Source organism: Strongylocentrotus purpuratus, unplaced genomic scaffold (genome assembly GCF_000002235.5).
Source record: "Strongylocentrotus purpuratus isolate Spur 01 unplaced genomic scaffold, Spur_5.0 spur5_scaffold_5, whole genome shotgun sequence".
NCBI lineage: Eukaryota > Metazoa > Echinodermata > Echinoidea > Camarodonta > Strongylocentrotidae > Strongylocentrotus > Strongylocentrotus purpuratus.
Window position 1 is genome coordinate 13,797,893 of NW_022145611.1, and position 25,080 is coordinate 13,822,972.

The 25,080-nt window shown below is 35.9% G+C and overlaps 1 protein-coding gene across 2 annotated transcripts; it reads left to right on the plus strand.

Moving 5' to 3' along the window:
* The first annotated feature begins 178 nt into the window (after window positions 1-178).
* On the plus strand, window positions 179-25,080 carry LOC115929592 (gephyrin-like). Of its 2 annotated transcripts, XM_030999107.1 has the most exons (18): window positions 179-302; window positions 1,286-1,364; window positions 2,842-2,899; window positions 3,776-3,868; window positions 4,647-4,741; window positions 5,471-5,537; window positions 6,077-6,241; window positions 12,757-12,802; window positions 14,622-14,753; window positions 15,314-15,406; window positions 16,130-16,305; window positions 16,768-16,826; window positions 17,393-17,546; window positions 18,373-18,494; window positions 19,467-19,628; window positions 20,361-20,425; window positions 21,217-21,320; window positions 21,793-25,080. In XM_030999107.1, exons 1-18 carry the CDS (start codon window positions 257-259, stop codon window positions 22,021-22,023), a joined length of 1,947 nt encoding a protein of 648 aa, XP_030854967.1. In that variant the 5' UTR covers window positions 179-256; the 3' UTR covers window positions 22,024-25,080. The 2 variants fall into 2 exon arrangements, with proteins under 2 accessions (XP_030854967.1, XP_030854966.1); XM_030999106.1 differs by lacking the exons at window positions 12,757-12,802; window positions 14,622-14,753; window positions 15,314-15,406; ... (6 more) ...; window positions 21,217-21,320; window positions 21,793-25,080 and adding exons at window positions 7,672-9,010; window positions 9,594-10,630.

Sequence of the window (25,080 nt, forward strand, 5' to 3'; positions counted from 1 at the left end):
CAAGGAACTCCTTGGTTAGATATTCATGCATCGTGCTGGTAATTTAAGGGGTGTGTCAAATAATGGTTTGGCCTTGGGGATACTGATAAAGTGCCCTAGGAAAATCACATCACCAGGCACGACTGTGCCAAAGAGCGCGGTCCACAAGGTAGTGTTGAAAATTAATTCTGTCCTTCGCGCACGGGTGCTCGCCATAAAAGGTCGTGTTTATGCGGTATGCAAGGTGCATATCTTGCCGAATTATAAAGTCAAAGAAATGGCGTCAACTAAACGAAACACAATAAGAGTTGGTATTCTAACAGGTGAGTTCATTTTCCACTTTTCCATTACTTTTCACGATGCAGATTAGCTGCAGTGCACCAATATTCGCAGGCACTAAACGCTTTTCTCCTCTTTAGTCCCACCTGCTCAATAATTTGTGTGAAGTGGGCTCTGCTTGTGGAAATGAAATTCAATTGTTTTTGTCTAGAAATTATTCGGAGAATATTTTCGATTACTAAATGAGTTTCGCTACGTCTATCTATTTATTTCAATGAAATATGTATAGAAATGTTTAATGTTAGAAATTGCATCAAATTTGGGCAATAATTTGAAAAGAGAGAGAAAAATGAAGATTATAAAAAAAAGTCTTGCTTATATTTTCTATTGTTTAATTCGTTTTACACATTGAAACTTTAAATCATGAATCTTGATTAGATAATCCCTAACAGCTTTTTAAAGCTAAACTGGGATGTAGTGACAGCAGTTGATGGTGCAGACAACAAATGTCAAAATGGTGTAAAATTGTCTACCGGTAGGCTACTTACAAATAAAATACTTATTGGTGAGTAAACACCTAGACCGAAAGCTTTAGTCCCTGATATCTGATATCTGCTGAGATTACATCTGGCTCCTCTGACCGCCTGTATACATAGACTGAAGTACATCGTATGGGATAGTGTGTGGAAGGAATGGGTCAGTTTAGCCGGACTGGGCAGAGATGAATGAAATATGCTAGGAGATTCTTCACTCTTTACGTCTTCATATATCCACTTTGGCTGCAATATTACACTCCATCTTATTGTAAAAAATAATTAAAACAGAAATATTTACTTCAACTTATGACAGCTTGTTCATTTCCTAAATCAATGTTTAATTTGTTCTTTACATTTCAGTCTATAGTCTAGTTGTAATCATATTTGTTTAACCTTCTTTGTTTCTCCTTCTTTGTTTCTCCTTTTTTGTGATATATACGTTTTACATTTATAAACATAAATAATAAAGTGGTTTATCTGGTCTGTTTCAGTAAGCGATACTTGCTCAAGAAAGGAAGCTGTGGACAAAAGTGGTCCAAACTTGAAGAAGTTAGCTGAAGATACGGATGGGTAAGACATTTTAGATTTGACATATTAAAAGTAGCTTAATTGAATGTTACCATGTGAATGCTTTGTAATTAAAAACAATGAGGGTCCAATTTTTATTTTTGATCATATACACATTAACAGTAGATCCATTTATTCCTTTGCTATTTAGGATGATTTGGGGTATTTGGTTATTTTCTGTCCCGTATCTTAATAATAGTAATAAAAACTGAACAAAAGTTGGTACAGACAGCATTGTTTCCTTGATTTATATTTTATCTGATCCAAGCTATGGTATGGCTATATTCTTGATAGAACTATCAGATAACCTGAAGTCAAATATGCTGTTGGTAACTTATTGGGCAAAATACATTGGACTACATATTGAACGATATAAGTATTTGAGGAGAGATTATTTATATCACAATCACACAATACAAGAATATATTGATACGGTACGTAAATCGGTTATAAAGTTTATGGATATTTTCAAGGCTTTTAAAGGTGTAGTAGATATGGAATTGCCTCTAATGTCGGGTACATTTATATTACTAATTTCACATCGCTGTGTAATTCCAAGTGATATATTGATGTATGTTTAATCTTCAAACTTTGTAGTATGGCAGCATTTAAGTGTGTGATAATTGTGATTACATTATTATTATGATAATGTATATTGATACGGTATGGTTTGATCCTTTTTGAAGAAAAAAGTAATACCATTGAAAAGTGAGTTGTGAAATTAGTGATGTACATGAATTAATAATTTTCTCATATAGTATAACTACAAATGTAATATTTGCTTGTTACTGTCAACAAATCAATAACTTCACAACAAGCTAAAATGTGGTGATTCATATTGAGATGATTAGTTTCACAAAATTGGAGAACAGACTTTGAGCAAATACCACACTTTTTGTAGTGCACTAGTCAGAATAAAATGCATACAGTTTGCTTTTATTCTTACTTATACTAAGCCCTTCAATATTTTTTCTTGAAACTCAAGTTTGGTTGATTATTTATTTGTTATTATGGCTAAATCATCGCTATGTATATTATCAATAGAAAGAGTGTTTATTCCTCTTTAAAATGATAGCCCATTTGATATTATTTTTCAGTCATGGAATGTGCATTGCATCGAAACAAGAGGCAAGGTAAAAAGTGAAAAGTTGCAAAATGTACTGCTCATGTTCAGCTGTGCATTCTTCTTTCTTTGAAGAGTGTAAAACTGCTGAGTGGTGCACTTATCTGATGTTGTTGCATCTTTTCACTTTTGACCCTGCCCCTTAATCTGATGTACTGTTCATTCCATGCCTGCAACAAATATCACTTTAAAAGAAGAATAAACATACTTTCTAATGGTACTAAATAAAGCGAAAATTATCCCATGACAAGAGATATAATTGATCAAACTTGAGTTTCCAAACTTTTTTGTGAGCATTTTATATTTATTTGATTTATCAATATTGTTATGCAATCTCACTTTTATCACATTCAACAGACTTGATGGTGTAATTGTAGCCACAGGAATTGTTCCAGATGAAATCTCAAATATCAAGGTAAGAACTAAGAATGACACATTTTGAAGTAACAACTTCAATGAATAAGAATGCAAAGAAATGAAATGCGTAATCTATAGCAAAATGAAGGAAACTTTGTCAGGATGTTAAAAATTGATTTGCTGTAAATATGACATGTCAAGCCTGTGACATGTGAAGAAAGAAGAACATAGTTCTCAAAATGTGATGTATCAATGAATACCGTAGTATCAATTTTGCCTATAAATAATAAGAACAAACCTGTCTTGACAGTAGTTTACATATATTTATTTTAAAAATCCTTAATTGACTGGCTAAATATATGCATAGGCAAGGAGAGTAATGTATAACTTTCATTGTAGCATTGGCTTGCACTTCTGTTAAATACTTTCTGAACTCTTTCGCTAAAACAATTTCCAATTTTTTTCTTCTCCATTCTCTCCTTTAAACCGTCTAGGTCTAGTCTTTCAATATAAAAGTGTATTACTACATTAAAGAAATAACTTTGATTTACAATTTCGATTTCATCTTACCAATGCTGTATAATTTCTGCAAAAATGACTCACAATATGTATTTTTGTTTTTATATGTTTATATTTCTCTGTAGTCTATATTCTATTTTTTTTTGTAAATTGAACATTTTCAGCCTGCAAGCTGCTTTGCTTGATGTGTTTTTACAATAAATTTAAGAGCTTAATATTGTTAATGAGCGCAAATACACATCACGTACATGCATGCTCTTCCTCGGCAAAAATGTACAAGTCAGCAACCTCTCCATATTTGGGTTCCCATTACATTGTCATATAGCACAACGTTGATTCTTATCCTACATTTGATTTGTAGAATAGTTACTTCTATTTCATTCTTGATTTGTGTATCCCATTAAAACCTTGACAGGAGACTCTGTTAGAATGGAGTGATGTGAAGGAGCTTGATCTCATTCTGACCACGGGTGGTACAGGATTCGCTGATAGGGATGTCACACCAGAGGTAAGACTCGTGATAATAATAACAATAATAATATTCTGCCTATATAGGGCTTAATACAAATGTCTCTAAGCGCTTTACAGATATACTATTACCCCGGTCATTGGATTCAGTGCTTGCACGCACACACTGTGCAACATCTCCACTCCTGGGGAGCATTCCAGCCAGGCGTGTGGGCTTCAGATATCATTGGAAAACAGGAAAAGGAAATAGATTAGTTTTGTAATTATACATGCAAAAAAATGAAGTTCATTTTGAATCGAATTGATTTATTTCCACATCTCCATAAAAAACAACATAATCCTTTGTTTTACATAACAAAACAAAAAAAGTAATAAATATGAATAACAATTCAGCTGAGGTAAATGAATTGCCGAAGGTATTAAAGATTATACCCATACTTCAAAGATGTTTGGGTTTGAATACCTGCATGTGTTTTTTAATTTTTATGTGTGGCAGTGAGTGAATTTGATGACTTGGGTAATAATTCTTTAAAGCCTAGTTGATTTCTATAATCCCAGATTATCATTACCGGTATGTATTATGACTTGTAATGTTTACTCTGTAATATGAAATGTTGGACTTTGTACAATACTTGTGACAAAAGTCAATGTTTCTGCACAAGTCAAAAAGAGAAACAATGAGAAAGGACCAATACATTTTTAGAACAAATTAAATTTCTTAATTTTTTAATATCAATCTCTCTTTCCTCACAGTTGCTCATTCATCTTTGCTTTTTGTATGTATGTTTTATCATTGACACATTGTTGTTTTGCTACAGGCCACAAAGTCAGTGTTGGAGAAAGAAGCTCCGGGGCTGGCGATGGTCATGCTCATGGGATCCCTCAAGATCACACCATTAGCTGTCTTATCAAGGTATCCTGACTAACATGTACCTATTTCACACTTAAGTGACTTAATGGTATAAAATGACTTATTGAGGTTTTAGTATGTCACATTTTAATGAATTAAAAACATTAAAGGGGGTGTGGCATGGCAAATACATACTGGTTAACGGCATCTATGACTTCTTTTGGACAACTGCACGTAAACGAATGGACTTGATTAACGGTCAGTGCGCTAGCGTTCACGTATGTGAATACTGAAGTCTCGTCGTCCATAGTCGTATTATACCCGAATCGCCCCGAGTCAGGCCACAGGAAAGACACATAGTCTCGTCATGCTACACCCCCTTTAACTGTCCAATCAAGATCTACGAACTTATATTTGTGACACTTGAGAAAATTGATGACACTAGGTTTGTAGGCATGGGCGAGGCATTTTATCTCAAATTGTTTCTCTTGACCCAAGTAGAGTAGACAGGTACCTTGTAGGGAGAAGTCCCTTTAGGGCAATGTATGGCAGCTCTGCCAAAGTGAAAGTAATGGTACGAGATACAGATAACAATAATAAAAACAGATTTATTGCTCCTTCACCAAAGATAGTATTTTACTATTTAAAGACATTTTAAAGATTTGCAAAGTGATCATTACGGTAACATTTGAATATGTAATTATTCATTATATGAATAAAGATATAGAATTGACTTCTTTTTTTCAAACCCAGACTAACAAATTGTATATCTTATTCCATGATGAATGTTAGGTCTGTTTGTGGAATCAGGAAGAGGACACTGATTGTCAATCTACCAGGCAGTCTTAAAGGTTCACAGGTAGGAAGATGAAGGGTGAAAGAAAGAAATAAAGAGGGTACAAGAGGGGGTGGGATTGGGTGAGAGGGAGGGAGGAAGGGAGAGAGAAATGATTGAAAGAGGATGAGGAAGGGAGGGAGGGATAGAGAAACACAGGGAGTGTGGTAGGAAGAGACGGAGAAGGAGAAGGTAAGATTTATTTTTAAAAAGACAGGAGAAACCCATGGAGAGCCTTGAAGGAGAGAAAGAGAGAGGGAGGGAGAGATAGAGAGAGAAAGAGAGCAAGAGAGAGAGAGAAAGAGAGAGAGAGAGAGAGGGGGGGGGGGGGGAGAGAAAGAGCCAGAAAGAAGAGGGAAATATAGTTGCAAAAATAAAAAGCCCTAAAAGAAAATGAAAGAGAACCTGGGTAGATTTTTGATGTATGCAAAGATGAACTTATATCATGCAGGAAAATACAATGACATGTAGTGTTTTATGTGCAAATACGTTTTACATTGATGGAATAAGAGTATCTTGCCTTAAAGTAACCCTGTATCTTTCAAAAATTGTTTGTTTTGCAGGAATGTTTTGGCTTTGTCCAGCCTTCTCTCAGCCATGCTATTCAGCTGCTGAAGGGAGAACGAGCCTGCGTCAAAGCGACTCATAAAGAACTGGCTGCGTCAGGACCACAGCCAGGACCACAGCCAGGACCACTGCCAGGACCACAGCCTATCAACATGGTTTCAGTGAGTGTTTGAGGGAAATAAGTCATTTTGGGGACTGATTTGGGATATATAAACGAACTTCAAAATTGTTTATTTCAATCATCATAGAAAAATGCCCATAATTTTCTTGACTTCATATTTTTGTCTCTTTGGACAATCAGCTTCATGTTTGTTTCTTCTCAATCATCATACAAAATAAAATACATGCAAACATTTGTAGAGCATATGGGGGTAGGGATTAGTGAAGAAAACAAACAAACTGTAACAACAGAATCAGACCATAACAAAAGGAAAGATATCTAGTGGTCTATAGTATAGGGATAACAGTTGAAAATTGTTTGAATTTTGTATTGGTTTGAATTTAACATCTGAAGCCCCACCTCCCTTTAAAAGGGATGATAATTTTTGTTTTCAACTTGCAAGGCATGAATTTACACTAATGTGTGGATTTACTTTAATTTTAGTTTGGAAAGCATGTGTTAGTGCTGTTTAATATTGAAGGTTTTGAAGAGGGATGCATGAGCCCAGATTTCAGACTTTTTGTTGAAAATAATGCTGTCCTGTCAAACCGACTAATTATAATATAAATATTAATAATCTAATTGTCAGTAACAGCAACAATCATCTGTGCACTGCAAATTAAAACGATGATTAATAATGATTAGATTATAATTAATGTCAATGCCAGAGTGGTCAATGCAAAGCACATATTTATTTCATTTTTGTAAACAAATTACACTCTTTGCATTCATTCAATATCCTCTACATATATCGGTAGTGAAAAAAAATTATGATCTAGGAACAAGTGCATATGACATTGTTGATTTAGAGATTGTAGATTTGCCTAGTTTATTAGGCGTCTTGATTCGCATGATTCGATATTCCTCAGTTAGCAATCTCGTCTTGTTAGAGGGGTTGATTATCATATTCAGGCAATAAATGTCATCAAACGTCATCAAAATAAGAGCGAATTAAAGGAATGGCTGTTGCACTGCTTATCAGCTATTCATATTGTATAATAACTGCTCTTCTTGTTTTCTCTTGACAATTTTTCTCTTTGCTGTTGATGTGAGATTAGGATGTCCAGGCATAGTGTCATTTACATAACTTGCTTTGTATCTTTGTAGACGAAAAAGAAAACCCTAAAGCGTAAACAAATAAAAATTCTCAGAAGACATGAAATGTGTCTTAAATTCATTCATATTTGAAATTCATTTATATGATACCTTACTTAGCCATTGTGTGACTAATAAATACATCCATTTTGGCACATCATACATAATATCTTCATCCTCGTAATCTCTTATGGAACAACAAAATTACACTGGTTCTTAGACAAACTGTGGATTCTCATCAGGCTAGAAGTGGCAAAAAGATGTGGAAGAAATGCGTGGAGAGTTCCATTTCCAACAAAGAACTTTCAAGGAAACTTTCTTTATGTGTATGTTCAGGCTGCTCACAGATTGAAGAAGAAGAAGAAGAAGAAGAAAAAGAGGAAACACAAACGGCCAAGAACAACCAGCCCTTTACCCAGTGATGAAAGTGAGGCTGTGGTGTCGGCAGAGACATGGCATGATCAGGATAACCTTGAAGACCATCACTCATCACCAGAGAGAGGTAGATCTCCGGCGGATCATGCACACCAGGGCAATGCAAGCCCGAGGCTCGAATCAAGTCCCGTCAGTGATGGACTGGATGCAGAGAGAAAAGAAAATGAGAGAGAGGTGGAGGAAGAGATGGAGGAAGGGAAGGATGATGTGGAGGATGAGGAGGTGGAGGATAGTGAAATGGAGGCAGTGTCACCATCGAGCATGACAAACCCTGTCAATATGGACGTTATCATGAGCAGCCTGAAGCACATCGATGACAAGGACGACGACGACGATGATGATGTCGAAAGTCCTGAAAGTCGTGTTAACGATGAGAGTAACCCTGAGAGTGAGGAGGAGGTCAACAGCGAGCAAGGGAAATCCCCTACACCTTACACCAAACCTAGAGTGATGATCATCCGAAGAACATCTGGGTCACCTATTAAGAGGACAATCGAGAGGGTGGATGACAGTGATGATGAAGAGAGTGGTGACGAGGGATGGTCTTTGTTGGAGAATAAAGATGATGGTGATGATGATGATGAACAAAACAAAAGCAGTGAAGAGGATGCATCCTTCACAAGAACTAGGCATTTATCTCCTATCACCACTATTGATATGAGTGCCATTAGAGGAGATGTTGTGCGTAAACCGTTGTACGCATCTGAGACACGCTCCTCTCGTGAACCTGACCTGGGAGTCTTCCAGTTCGATCCCGAGGACACCGAGGGTAACAGGGAATCACCAAAGAAACAACGGAGGGTCATTGTTCTTTCGCGGCCCTTTGGCAAAGCCCCAAAGCAGAAGAAGCCGACTAAGAAGGCCACTTCCAAGAAGACCAAGCCTGAAGCAATGGTTCATAAAATCCAAGCTGGTAAGCCCCTGAACACCTTCTTGAGGACGTGTGCGCTGCTGACGGACATCACCCTTTCACGGGGCAAGCGCAACGTGAAGCGCCACCTCGTGACGCGACAAAGAGGGGACCAGGAGGTTGATACGGGTATCTGGAAGCGAGGAGAGCAGGTGCAGGAGAGGAACAGGGTCGATGATTTGTTTGCACCCACTGATAAAGGGAGGAAGGAACAAGAACTGATCAAGAAGAATAAGCGGAGGGACGAGTACGTGGTAGCATGGTACCTGTGGTGTCCTGGACATGGGAAGTGTCATAGGAAGTGTGGCGGATATGGCGCATGTGTCGAAGGTGAGAAATTTCTACCATTTTATTTTTTTTAAGGATAGAATTTGTAATCTTGCATTAAATGTAAAGATTGCCTAGCATGCCGACTACCAAATTGAGTATTATGAAAATGTTCATATTAAAATTTTGGATGGAATAAGGAATACTATTGCAAAAATATTTTTGCAAAACTTAATCTCCTTGCTAGTTTGAAAAGGTTCTGAGTTATAATCTAAAACTGAGTTATAATAAATAGAAGCACGAAAGATTGTTACGAATTATCTTACATTATAAATATGTTATGAATATATGCTAATTCCAAGGGGTTGATAGTAATAAACCATGCATGATCGAATTAAAATGAACAAATCGTCTTGATTTTTATTGTATTAAGATAATTTAAAGTTGTTTGTCTGGATAATGTAAGATATTTACCCTGACCCAACAAGATGCATTTGACCTCATAAGAGACTTAATCCAATTTGATGATCAGAAATTGTAAATCATTTTTAGAGTTTCGAGTCATTCCCCATAAGGAGCCATTTTTCTTTCCCCCCACATGCCCACCATGCAAACACATTTCCGCTCTGATCTTGCTTACCTCCAGGTTGCCCAGGAGTTTCCCACAAACAAGACCGTCACAACTGCTCCGTCCTGGTCAACCTCAAACTCTACCTTGGAGACCTTGACCACTGGGTAGTGACCATCACTGGACAGCACGTTGACCCCAAGGACGCGGTCATCTGGACCCCTCCGCCCAAGGATAAGCTCCGTCACGGTGTGGACGTTACGGACTTGATCGTGTCTCACTGCCAGAAGGGAGATAGTTTGGATGAGATCCACCAGAAACTGATGGAGGACCCAGAACTTAAAGGGATAGCTCCCACTAAGAGGAGATTGACTCATTTGTTGTATAACAGCAGACACCTTAAGACAAAGAGAAGAAGCCACGTTCAAGAGGAAGAGGAGGAGGAGGAGATAGATGATGAGGCTGAATCATGACATCGGCCTTCTTAAAAACCTCATTCTCCTATTTTATTTTTTACTGTTTTTCTCACTCTTCTTGTGCCAATGCTTTTGATCTGCACATTTACTGAAAAGCCAAACTGGCTGATTTGTTCAGACAATAGATCACAATGGACTATAATATTACACATAACATTATAAATACATACAGGGTATATAAATGAACAGATTCTGGTCGTAACCCGACATGCAGTGAACAGTTACACTTCTACCATCAATATAGTAGAAAGTTTTGATCAAATTGCCTTCCGAAGAATGATAAGGTTCCTGGGATATCATGCTTGCATGGCAGATAAGTGTTTTGTGATATTGAGCTGCTGCAAAATGAGAAATTATCATTTAAATGTATTTAAATTTAACATGTTTTTGAAGTTCACAGGTGGTGGTTTAGATTGGTGAAAGTGTTTCATGTTGTGAAGCAACTGAATCACAACTGTCATAACACTAAATTTTTACAATTTCCAAAAGATTCTTGCTACAAAAAAAGTAATTCTTAGCAATTCACGAAAGCTTCATGCAGTCATGAAATTTTCTGGATTTACATTACATTATGGTGGCCATTCTTACATTCTGCCAAGATTATCAACAGGAAACAATGTGATATGAATCATCTCGAATAAAAGAAATAATCAAGATGTCTGTAATTATTGTGTAATTAACTACTTGTAATTGCATGAACAAAATAATGTTATTGAAATCAATCTTCCTATCACATGTACATGTCTGGTATGACATCCAATTATCAACAGCGGCATGTATTCTGAATTTCTAACATCTACTAAACAATTAACATTTTCATACTCTTTCCAATCAAGACGAATCAATTAAAACAAAACCAAGTGAAACAAAATATTGTTTTGATTACATTTAGATTAAAAATGATGACCATGTTATATGCAGGTGTCATAGTCAAGTAGTCTAAGCTTCTGACTGGAGATTAAAGGTCGTGGGTTCGAACCCCAGGGCAGCGCTAGTATACAAATGATGCATGCGCATGAGTTCATTCTATGATCTATTCGCACTCGAGTTGAGGCTGTGTGTATCTATCGCACAAAGCTGTTAGGCTGAGTGCGATAGATACACACACCATCAACGAGGGCGGATAGATCGTATAATGAACGAATGAAAACATGCATCATTTTTTATATACAACGAAACTCCTAGATCCTTGTTATTTGATGTAAAAAGAATTCATTCAAGATTGTTTTGTGACAGTATGGCTGACAAATAAATCTGTTCAAGAATAGGCCCATGCACACACTGTATTAAGCGCTCTTACCTCTACGCGCACTACTGCGTATCATGTACATGCACTAAAAAAACGTGTGATAGTATGGAAACTATTGCACGCTTTTTCATGAAAAAATGTGTGTAGTCTCAGTAAATGAATCACACGTGACCGAGCATGACCAATCATTTGATTAGGGTCTGGGAGTGAGTTGTATAATGCCCTTTAGCCAAACGTTATTCTGCATTTGCCACTCTCCACAACTCCACCCATGGGTGTTTAATCAGGACCGGTAGGAAGGAATTCTTAGAATGGTGTGAACACCAAAACTGGTAGCCTAAGTATAGCCAGGGTAATGCCTTGAGCACCTTTTGTGGTGGATATGAGAGCTATACAAATATCCAATATTATTATTACTTTCATATGAGAACTTATCCTAATTGTGCACACTTTTAATACTTACTGACTATTACAAATTTGATTGATATACTGCCACGTTTAATTCAATTCAATTAAAGTGGGAATAAATGTCATAAACCCCTCTTAGATCTATAATCCCTGTAGAGTTTATTTTTGCATGAATTTCTGATTTCTTGAATGTCAATGAAATATCTATTAATAAAATATACAGTTTTGCAATTTTATGTATTGTTGTCAGTCATTTTTGTTGTATAAATGCATTTGTAAATCACTCTGCACGTGCCTGCTAGTAAGGAGTATTTAATATTGTAAGATCTCTATACATATTTACTTTTTTCTCAAAAATCATTACAAAAATAATCCTTAGTTTCTGGAAATGAAATGTATGAATCAGATTCAAATATACCTTCAGCAAACACAAATTAAAACGTACATCATAACAAACGGCCTTGTATGTGTGAATTAGAGTGGCATGTAATCAAAAATCAAAAATCTTTGTTTATATTTTTCTTGTCCTGACAAGCCATTTCCAGCACAGTGATGATAAACGATTCAGAATAATTTTAAGACATTTTCTTTTTGTGTGAATCCTATCAGAAACATTTTTTTAAAACTTTGAATTAATAGTGTATAATCTCATTCAGGTACTCTTTCATGCGAGTGTTCTTGAACTATAGGTCTGTAATAAGCTGAGAATATCAAATCTTAGAAATACGGTATGCAAACGTCCTTTTCTCTTGTGGAAGGGATAGAGGGCAGCACATCCTCTATGCCCCAACCTCCCCATACCTCCGCCCCCTGCCCCTCCGTCTGTCCACCAAAGGTCTTTTTCACTTGAAGCACAATGTATTATGAAAATGTATACCAACTCATGATCTCTTTGATCAGAAATATTGATTTAACTAAACAGACATTACACTTGCCGCAACTGACTTACCATATTTATTTATTAATTAATTAATTTTCTGTTTGTGTGTATTGGGAGGGGGACACAAATCGCGTTGGCTCCTAACTTTAGGATTTTATATTTAGCAACATTGTTGAATATGATTTACAAGTCACTATTCTTGGTTAAATTATCTTTTCTTTTCTCTAGAATTTACCAACCGTCAGTCATGGACATCACAATTGTCAGAAGATCCGTAAGTTTGATTTATGTTTTATTTGCTCATTTTCTGTGTCAATAATAATAGTCCCGTACACAAAGTTCTATTTATCCAAAAATATGAACCTCAATCTCTGGAGAATGCTTTTTCTGTCTAAAGAGGATCCAAAATATCTATGAAAAAAAATATAATATAACAAATTTTCTCTTGAATCAAATACTTTCATGCATTGGATTTTGGAGAAGTTAGGTAATGAACTCAATTTTGGAATAGCATTTCTTGAAGCAACTACTTCCACCTCTTTAGAGAGGGGTCAAGATGTTTAATTTTGATTTTTCAAAACTATTGTCTGATAACTTGTCTAATTATTCTAACAGACTTTTGTTACCCAAAACATTACATGACCCAAGGCTAATATAATTCAACAGCACAGAAATACATGAAGACTTTGAAGCACCACAATGGCACATGTAGAATTCATGTTTATTTGGGGTGAAGTTTCATTTCATTATATTTTGCAAGAATTATAATATTGCAGCATTTTGTAGGCAGATCTGAGCCAGAATAATATTAATAATATAATACATGAGATTTATATAGCATTATCCATTTTAATTAAATGCTCAAGGCGCTTCAAAATATTAAGGAACACATTACATCATGACAAAGAATCGTGTACATTTACATGAGAAAAAAAATACAAAAATGAAAGGTGAATGTCTGTCTTCAAAATGCAAAATTAAACAAATGGGATTTAAGGTTGCTCTTAAAAGAGGTTGAAGAGTTGGAGTTCTTCAGCTCCTGTGGAAGTGAATTCCACAGGGCTGGTCCGGCATGAGCAAAAGCTCGTTCCCCCTCAAGATTTCTTTGAAAGCGGTATGTGTAGAAGACCAGAGTTGGAAGATCGGAGGGTACGTGTGGGTTGGTAGAGGTGAACTAAAGACTGGTTGTATTCAGGAGCTGTTCTGTTCATGATCTGATGAACTAAAAGAAGGATTTTGAAAATTATACGTTCTTTTACAGGCAACCAATGGAGATTTTGTAAGATAGGTGTAATGTGACTATGTTTGCTTGACAGAGAAATGATGCATGCAGCTGCGTTTTGTAGTTTTTGTAACTGTGCAATTTGTGAATTTGGTAAATTATAGAGTAAACTGTTGCCGAAATCCAAACGTGAAGAAATAAGTGAGTGAACAAGTTTCTCTGTTGCCGAACGAGTCAGATATTTCCGTATGAAGCCAATATTGCGCAAGAATACAATAGAGCAAGACATCCAGGGTCTGGTTAGTGTAGCTCTCCTTTGAAATACTCCCTCAAAAGCTGGAGAAAAACAAGACCATTATGTAGTTATGAATAAAACTTGTGAAATATTTGTTCAATCATTGTGTTTTTGGAGTCATTGTTCATCTTGATGCCAACACCATTGGCACGAATCTGTTGTTAATTTCATATTCAATAAGAAAGACAAGCATCTCTTTCTCCAACAAATATTATACATTGTTAGGAGATTTAATCTGCCTACTGTATGTAGTGAAAAGGTTTAATTGACACAGAACTAATATCCTTTGGCAAGATATTAACCAGCACTTGCTACTCTCCACCCAGGTGTTAAATGAGTACCCGGTAGGATGCGACCTTCATTGTAGGTCAAACAGTTTTTTGAGCGTCAAGTATTCACCTGGGTAGAATACTCCCCAGGGAGTGGATATTGTGCACACAGTGTGTGCGGGCAAGTATTGAATCCAATGACCGGGGTAATAGTATATCTATAAAGCGCTAAGAGACATCATAGATGTATTAAGCGCTATATAAAAGCGGAATATTATTATTATTTCTAATTTCTTGATGCCATCAGGTCACCATGACGTTGAGAAGGTTGCCAGGCGTCCTAGAGATTCCATCTACCCTGTCATCCCTTTAAAGGATGCTCTCAAGATCGTCATGGATCACACCCCGGTACTACAACCAGAGGTGGTGGATATTAACGGTAAGTGTGGAGAGGGATGGAAAGAGAAGGAAAGAGAGAGAGAGAGAGAGAGAGAGAAGAAAGGGGGGGGGGGAGAGAGAAAGAGAGACATAGGGAGAGAAGGAGAGAGAGAGAGAGAGTGTGTGCATTATAGAGAGACATAGTGAGAGAGACGGACAGAGATATAGAGGAAGGTAAGAGAAAATTTGCACAGGTTAAATAGGAATGGAAGGGATTTCCTAAAGATGATGACAGACCACACTCCAGACCTCCAACCATATGTTATGGACATCAAGGTTAAATATAGAGATGTAAAAAAAATGGGTAAAAAGGAAAGATAGCTATTATCCATTAGAGAGAGTGATATAAAGGGATAAGAGAAAGATTAGAAGAGGGAAAGGTAGGAATAAAGTGGAAAGGGTGCACTAATGTAGAACTTGCATGATTATCGGACTCCACTGAAATTTGCCAATAATCAGCTTTCATATATATTTCTTTCTTTCATCTCTTATGTAATCCATTATGTAAATGTACTCATACTTGATGAATGCAATAATGCAATCACTCATTTTCTCACATAGATGCTTTGGCTAGAATCGTAGCTGAGGAGATCAAGGCTCCCATATCACTGCCTCCGTTTAGGAACTCAATCAAAGACGGTTATGCTGTTCTAGGTGAGAATATTATGCTACTACTGCTACTACTACTCACCATGAATATGACTGACAAAGAAAGCGGACAAAATATACAGTTCCTCAGGTAGACAAAGGAACATCCCCTCACTGCTATTATGTAAAAATGTGTAGAACAGGTGAATATGCATGTGACACCTGTTCTACACATTTTTACATAATAGCAGTAAAGGGATGTTCCTTTGTCTACCTGAGGAACTGTATATTTTGTCCGCTTTCTTTGTCAGTCATATTCATAGTGACTACTACTACACAATGAATTTATCATGAATTTGTATTGCATAAATTAGCGAATATATGGATGAACAGTGTATTTATTTCATCTCATGATATGCTTATTTTGACACATTTAAATTTGATTATGATTAAGAATTCCAATGTTTTTTCTACTTCTAAAATAAAAGTGATCACAATATAATTTCTAACCATTTGTAAATGTTGATGTCAGTGATTGTGATGTAGATGTTTGTAGATGTTGATGTAGGTGTTTGTAGATATATTGAGCCTTCTTTAATAATAAGTAACAGTTGGCTTGTATAACGTATACTAGCAGTGATATGAAGTTATCTTTGTAATTTCAGGTCTGTGTTTACTTTTTGCTCCTTTAACATTGTTAAAACTCTGTGATAGATTGATAAGGGTACATTTTCAACCTAACCTCTGTCTTTCATCTCACTCCATAATGAATCCCATGTTCCATCTTAGCTTCTGACGGTCCTGGGGTACGTCAGGTGATGAGTGATGCCATCGCCGGTGATGCACCTGACCTGGAGCTCATCCCAGGTCATGTGATCAGGATCACTACCGGTGCTCCGATCCCCAAGGGTGCTGACGCTGTGGTGCAGGTGGAAGATACTGAACTTGTAGAAGAAGCTGATGATGTAAGTATATGGACTGGAAACAATAATTTATGTTGCAATGGTAATTTCCTTCTTTTAAAGTCTGTATTGTCTTAGGATTTTTTTGTCAGTTTTATCATATAGCATCATATTTTAGGAAACAATTTGAAGTATTACAATTAAATCTGGAGGAAAAAAAAATTCTATATAAATCTAGGTTCAAGACTGTCTGGGGTCTGTTGCAGATGGGCTCTCATGTTTTCTCTTCATGCCTACAAATTTTAAAATGCAACAGGGGCTTTAATTTCCATTTGGAAGGAGGGAGGAGGAGAGGGAAGGGGGGGGGGGGGAGTCTGTGTCTGTAAACATTAAATAAAATCTACATGTACCTGTAGCCTGTGTGCTATTATTTCAGATAAAAGAACAAAAAGTGTACTAGAATATATCTTGTTCCTTTATAATTCACTCATCCATTGCGCTTTCTGCTCTATCTGTCCTTCTCAGGGTCGAAGGGAGGTTTCTATCAAAATCCTGTCTACCCCTACACCAGGCCAAGATATCAGGTGGGTACAATCATAGCATATTGAGAGGCATAGTTGTGACAAGTACATGGTCAAAGGTCAATTCATGAGCTCTAAGTAGCTCCCTCCACAGACATTCTCTATGGGAGTGAAAAAAAGCTTGTTATCACAATATTCTGAGAACCTGTCAATGGATTACAATCAAACTTGAATTTCAAAAATTGCTTCTGTTTTGGTTTGTAAAATCGCTCTATGGTGGAGGCATCATTTTAGACTGCATGCAGTCAAAGATCCATTTAGTCCTGATTTACAACATATATAGTATATCTTTCCTATACCCTTCCCCTATTCAAAGTAACATGCTATTACATATAATTAAGTGATATAGAATCCATCCCCTTATAATAAGAATGACACAGCGACATAGGCCAGTGAGCTATCGATGTTATCAAGATCAATGGTTTCCCTTTTAGCCTATTAGCAATGACCTCCATAAGAGACTATCAGTAAAAATCATTGGTGTAGAAATATGGCTTCTAAGTAGCTACATCTACAAATACCAGTTATGAATCCATGATATAGAGATCTATGGTTTCTCAATACTCTAGGCCTATTGGGAGTGACCTGCAGGAAGGGACCATGCTGGTCGGCCCTGGAAGTAAACTCAGTCCACCAGAGCTGGGTCTCCTAGCCTCGGTGGGAATCACAAAGATCAAGTGTTACCGTCGACCAGTGGTCGGTGTCTGCTCAACAGGCAATGAGGCAAGTATATTGTGGAGCACCAGGAGTGTCAAGTCTGACAGACATGAGCGCTATACAATTACCTATTATCATTAGTATTATTATTTGATAGTTCTTATTTGTCAAGGTTACGTTGTTAGTGTAAGTGGTTTCAGTGGTCTTATATATGTTATTTTAGATTGCCTTCAACAAATCAATTTGATCTTTCAGTTTTATGCAAATGTCTTGAATCATGGCCTTTTAAAATGTCAGAGGGGGGGGGGGGGGCTAGATTTAGGAGGACCACACTAATGTGATTATGACTTTTTTTAAGGGGGGGGGGGTATTTTTCTTCTTGATAATTAAGTCTCCCATGCTTGATATTAGCACTGTGGGTGTTGTTCACTGTTTGGAATCCTGCGTACACTTACCTTCATACCCATATGACTCTCTCTTGAACTTTTGACTGGAATGTAATTTGAGTGCCTTTATATATCATAACAGAATAGGTGACAGAGCCATCATAGAAACCTCCTCTCAGTCACAACTATGATAGTAATAGGATCATTATGCAGACTACGCTTGCTACGGAATGCATCAGTCATGCCCTGTTACATTCATACCCATATTACTTTGTATTAAATGTGTGGGTAATGTAACTTTGAGTGAATGTATCTTGAATGTAATTTGAGTATGATAGTAATAGGATCACAATGCCTACTAAATTGATTAATGATGCTAGGGAATGCTACATTTAAGCCTCTATCACTATTGCTTTGCATTAAATGTGCATGAGTGAAATTTGAGCATAATATAATTTTGAGTGAATGTATATTGAATGTACTATTTGTACCTCTTGATTGTACAGTTGACAGAGCCTTCAGAGGAGCTTCCTCCAGGGCACATCTATGACAGTAACAGAATCACAATGCTGGCTACCCTGCTAGAGATGAATGTACCTACTGTAGATGTAGGAATTACACCTGATACGTGAGTATTCATATGAACTCTTTGACAATAGCATGGTGTGGGTTTAATAATAATAATAATAATAGGCATTTATATAGCGCCGTCTATCTAGACAATTCAATTCCAAGGCACACAAATTAATTATTACCCCGACTTTAGCGTAGCTGCCATTACAGTGCTCTACCCTCCCAAGGAAGAAATTCCTGCCAGGTACCCATTAACCTCACATGGGTCGAGTGTGGCAAATGTTGATAAATGCCTTGCCAGGGGACATAAGTGCCGTGACGGGGATCGTACCATGACCTTTTGAATTTCAAGTCAAGTGCATTAACCACTCGACTACGAGTGTGGGTTTAACCATTTAGGTGGTGGGCTTTAGTCGTAGAAATTTGATTAAAAGCAAGAAGAATGGGACCGTCAAACAAGGGGAGGGTGTAGTAGTGATAGGATCACCATGCTTATTAACTACTCTGCTATGCTAGAGATGACTATGTTTACAGTCGATGAAGGAATTGCACAGATATGTGAGTACTACTGTAGAGTGGGGTAGTAACGGATCTACCATTATTGGGGCCACTGGTCTCACTCGTGAGATGTGAAAGTGTGAAAGAATAAGACCATGAAGTGAAGGAAGGGTGTAAAAGTAAAAGTGATAACATCAATATGCTGGTTATAAAGCTAGAGATGGATGTACATGTACATACATTCATTGTAGGCATTGCACCTGATACGTATACATTCATGATACTTTTTGTTATGTACAAATGTCTTTGTAGAAAAGTATTCATATGCTGTCTGAGGTTACAATAGTAGATTTGACTGTATGAGTCTCCAATATTAATAATATTATAATACATGAGATTTATATTGCCATTATCCATTCTAATTAAATGCTCAAGGCGCTAAAACTAGAGAACACATATGATTATATTCTGGACCTTTGTTCTAATAAAGTCTGAATGTCTTTCATCACTCCTGTCCCTGACATTCCAGCGTCCAAGCAACCAAGGATGTCCTCCTGAAGGCTGCTTCTCAGTCTGATGTGATCGTTACCACTGGAGGAGTGTCCATGGGAGAGAAAGATCTGCTCAAGTATGTCCTCTCTGAAGAACTCAAGGCTACGCTTCACTTTGGACGGATATTCATCAAGCCGGGGTAAGAATTAATACAGTGTATCATAGAAGCCAAAGTGGCCAAGAACTGAGAATAAAAAATGCTATTATTTTTGTATATCCATTGAAATGTGTATATTAAGACTGCTCACAAGAGAAAGAAACAAGAAGAGTGGTCTTTATGTACAGGCCCCTTTATTACAGGTTTAAATGAAAAACAATTTTCAAGGGAAAGACAGAATGTGGTATTTATAGACAGGTGGTCGCTATAAAGCCGGTTTGAGTGTATCAATTAAGCTAAAGTTATCATGAATTGGAAGTTCAAATTTCTAATACTTCTGTATTTATTTTCAGAGATACCCGTTTTTAGGCTTCTGCCGTAATTCATGCCCTGTCACCCTTCTGATTTAGGGTGTTTTCGGGCTTTATACAGAATGTATGGGCTCCAACATGTCATCTTTTTTCAGGCTAATTGAGAAAGAGCAACGGTATCCTTGTGTTTTAAAGATTTGTAGTGTTTTATCATCTTCCAGATTCTTAGCAGTTGTGTGTATTAATATCCAGTAATTGTCTCGATTGATTTTGGTTTTGTCTGTCAATGTTTTAGACCTCTAAAATAGTACAGTGTATTTGTAAATACTGCAGACATTTTTGTTTATTAAAGAAGGCATAAGAACACAAATATGGTGATTGGTTTGTTTGACTGCTTCATGTATATAGAAGCTTCTGCATTTTTTTGTCATTTCCTTTTTTATATTTTGTTAAATCTCTGAAGGAAACCTACAACCTTCTGCACATTTGAATATGAGGGTGCCAAGAAGCTCTTCTTCTCGCTCCCAGGTAAGACTCATCTTCAGTGTGTGTGACTTTGGGATCTTATTACAACTCTTGGTAGTTGGCATTTTGAAGTTGGATTTGATAGATCAAGAACTCAATACAACCAAATTCTTTATTACTGTCAAAAGTCTGAAGAAAATGAAAGTGAAAAGCTACATGTTACATTTAATAACAATGTTCACTTCCACTAGAACAAAACAGTCCGTTATAATTGAGAATGAAGTAGAAAATCTAAAAAACAATTTGGTCCTTTAAAAAAACCCTCTAGTTTCATCCTACAAGTATTATTATAAGAAAAAAAGATGTAGGGGCAAAGTTTAGATCATTTATAAATAAAATGATTCTTTGGCAGTAAAACAACCCATGCCTTTTGATCAATTAAAATTGTATGTATGTACTATAAATTTTTAATCATTCTTCACATCAGTACATTGTCATGTTTCATTCAACATGATATACAAGTCCTATAGGGATGTGGATATCTATATAATTCATTTTTTGATCGACCCTCCTTCACACATCAATTTAAATAATAACAATATATCTTTTCAAGATGAACAAATATTTGTTCATTATTTGGTTATGTGCCCAAGTGAGAGGTTTAAAAAAAAATACTATTATTTAGCTGTAATAATATAAAGCTGAGCTTTGATAACATTTAACAAGGGTTGCGAACTTTCTCTTGACTGGTTTGCAGATGTGAAATTTGATTTCACACATTCTTACCAAAATAATGAACAAAATTGTGTTCATTTTTTAAAAGATCTTAATGTTTAATGTCTCTGTCCATGTAGGTAATCCTGTATCAGGTATCGTGACCTTTAACCACTTTGTCTTACCGTGCCTGAGGAGGATGATGGGATACACCAACCCTCATCTCAAGAGGATCAAATGCCGCGTAAGTCTCTGAGCATTGTATGGCTGAATAACATCTCTCCCATGATCTCAAATAAGCATCTTTGTCAGTTACAATGCCTTGATTGTTCAACAAGAATGTCGGGAATGTACATTGTTTCCCATTGCTGTAGAATTTTCAAATAGTTCTTAAAGATCTCATTTTAAATATGGGCATTTAATGCAAAAATTGAAACAGAACTTTATTTTTTAATGATTTTCACACATTTATGTGGGAAAAAAAAATATTCTTCTGAAATGTTTGTTATTTACTCCTCCTTTTATATACGGTAGAGTACTTGCACATTTCATGTTTGTTAGTAGAATTTGAGCTGTAACACAGCCTTGTTCCCCTCATCACTTGTGGATTGATGGATTGTCTGCTTCATGTACTCATTCGCTATTACTCAGTGAGCTATACCATTTAATATTTATACAAAAAATCAATCTCATGGCATTCCACTTGTTCTATACAGGTAATGGCTGACCTAAAGCTTGACCCCCGACCTGAGTTCCAGAGGGCGCATTTGGACTGGCAGTCCGCGGAAGACGGCGTGCCCCTGGCCTCGACGACAGGCAACCAGATCAGTAGTCGTCTGATCAGCATGCTTCAGGCTAACGCCCTTCTGGCGCTGCCATCGCAGAGCGACCAGCAGAAAATGATTCCCAAGGGATCCCTCGTGGAGGCTGTAGTGCTCAGATTATGAGCAGTAGTTTAGTATAAATCGAGATAGAAAGATAGACCCTGTAAACACTATAATTAATCTTTGTTCAATGAAAATCTTCAATTCTTGACTGAAAATTGGACAATATGCATTTGCTAAACAAAGGTGTAGTTTCTAAACTACATAGGGGTGTCATTTTCTCCAGCGACAGTTACTCCGAAAGTTATTTCATCTGAGATGTGGGGATATGGTTTGGGTTTCTGTTGGGTCTTCAGTTAGGTAGAGTGCTAGATATTGGTATATTGTATTAATCGCTAAGTAGTTGTTGCTAGACCATGTGTTGTTAGACCAGTTAATTATAACAAGATAGAAAGACAGACCCTGTAAACACAATAATGAATCGTTGTGCAATGAAAATCTATTCATCTTGGTTAGATGTTGGACAAATATGCATACGCTAAACAAAGGTATAGTTTGTGAACGCTCTCTAGACATCAGTGAATAGTAGATACATGTACCTAGTGACCTTAAACCGGGACAACAAGGGAAAATCATCGCTATATTTATCCCTAGCACTAGATGCCGGCTGTACAAAAATGGGAATGACTTCATCGCAGCTTGAATTAAGTTTGAGGCCATTGCGTAAGGGAACAGATACCATTCACTTCATCATATGTAAAAAGTATATACAATATAGAAATAGATTAATTATTGAGAAAGGCTCTTTAGAATGAACCCTGTTGGCTTAAAGAGAGGAATTTTAATATTTTTGTATGAGGAAATTGTGGGCTTCCAATTTATCGTCTTAATGTGATATTAATTGGACATTGAAATGTTGTAGTGTGTGTTGGGTCTTAGATAATTATTGAAGTAGATAGATAGCAGAGAGTTGATGCAGTAAGACATGGTTTACGATGTCAAAAGCAAAAGTTAAAGAATTATCGATCAAGTATTGATGAGATCAATATATTTGCAAATTCAGTATTGTTTTAACAGGGAATGTCAATATTGGACATCTGTGTAATTTTGGTTGTGTAGTTATTGAGGTGATTTAAGGCAATGGAATTGTATAACACCAAACAGATTTCAGGCAAGTGATTACAATTCAGAGCATGTAAGGTGTTATACAATATATTCATGTATATGATGCAACTATGAATTACTGCCAAGACAGTACAAGTTTTAGAATTTGAACAACTTTGAGACTTGCAAGAGTTTTTAATTTCATATGAAAAATATATTTTGGTTTTATACTTTTTCGTTAAAAAGAGTATTTTTTATTGATTTTGACATATTTGTCAGAATTTCAGTACTTTATATGATAATGGTTATCATGCATTATACTCAGCGAAAATATGAACTTAAATGTACTCAGAAAAATATTTTATGATGAAGATATATAACTTGCCATGCATAAAAAAATAAAGTATTAAATAGTAGGTGAACACAAAGCTGCTTGTATTGTGATGATAATTGTTACACAAAGAAGCCTACGAATCATGAGAACTGTGAAGTCTAAAAGATATGACCCTATTATTATGCCTGATGTTGTTTATGATGCAAAATTTAATATGCTAGCTATTAACTTGCATATTGCAGTCAATCATGAAACTGCAAGATCAAGTTATCAAGATTTTGCCTCAATAATTTCAAATTAATTGTTTTAATTTGTGACTTCTTTATCTATATTTAATGAACAAGGACACATGGCAAACTATTTTTATTTGCAAAAATGTACATGTTTATCAGTGAGAAAAGGATTCTTTAATATAACGGAGCCATGTTAGCCACACATGGCTTATTCAAATTTGAAATATTAAGAACTTGTTGTTCATGTTGAATTATTGGTGGATGATTCTAAATGGTACAATTATTTTGTATATTGTAAACTGTTCCTAATCCTGTCCTTCTTAGCAAATGCCAATAAAAAGGGGTAGAAAAAGATTTGTCCTCTTGAGGCAACATTCCCAATTCTGTTTATATTCTTAATTTTATCCTGTATTTTATTTCATAATACATAAGATAATGTCTTGTTATGTGGACTTTTAAATTCTGTATGTTTAATAATACAACCAAGTTGTGTATAAAATTAAATATATAGATTTTGCCATTTCTAGGCTATATATCAGTAGTTTAATATATGATATAGATTTTACTTGTTTACGTAAGTTGAAGTGTTTAGTTATAGAACTAGAAGAAAAAATATATAAAGAACATGATATTAGCATGATTTGTAATGTTAAGAGGTTTTCTCTCTGTCTGTTAATTAATGTACCGTCCATGTTTTGCTCCTGAATACCATGACAATGCTTGATAAAGATAAGTAAATACTTCTGTTCTTTTGTCATTCTCCTAACACTGATTAAACAAATATCATTGGATTATTTTCCTTGAAAAGATTTTATGTTAAGTTTTAATCTTAATGACAAGGTCAAAGGCCCTGGAATAATTGAAGTATATAAGGTGACATACCGGTACATGTAGTTAAATTATCATTCAAATGCAGGTATAGAAGTGAAATTGTTCATCTAATTTCATAAATATCTTACATACATGTCATGCATATGGACTCTGACATGACATTCATACTTAAGACTAATGAAAGGAAATATTTCAAAATTCACAATTGTATTCAAGAAGTTAAAAGTGTTTTTGTGGTTTACGTTTGCTTAGATGTATATCCAAGATATATGTATAAAGTGTGCCTTATTTCCTATAAGTTCCATCAAAGCGTTTTGTAATTTAGCAGCATATATATCAAATAAATAGAAAGAGTAAATTAGCATGAAGCAATTGATACAATTATAGGTTATGATTGCCAGTTATAGATTTTTATTCATCTTTTCAAAGTTTTTAAATTCTTTATCATGAATATATGATGATTCCAGATACATGTACATGTAAGCGATATCAGCATGCAATCATATACAAATTTTATTTTGATGAATAATGTATTCTGTTCATATCATTTTCTCTCTATGACGACATGTTCTAGTGTTAAGAATATGGAGATGGCATATGTTTGCTGCACTATCATATGTAGCAAATTAATATCAAAATAAATGATAATGAAATAAAGTGAGACAATTTTATACGTCT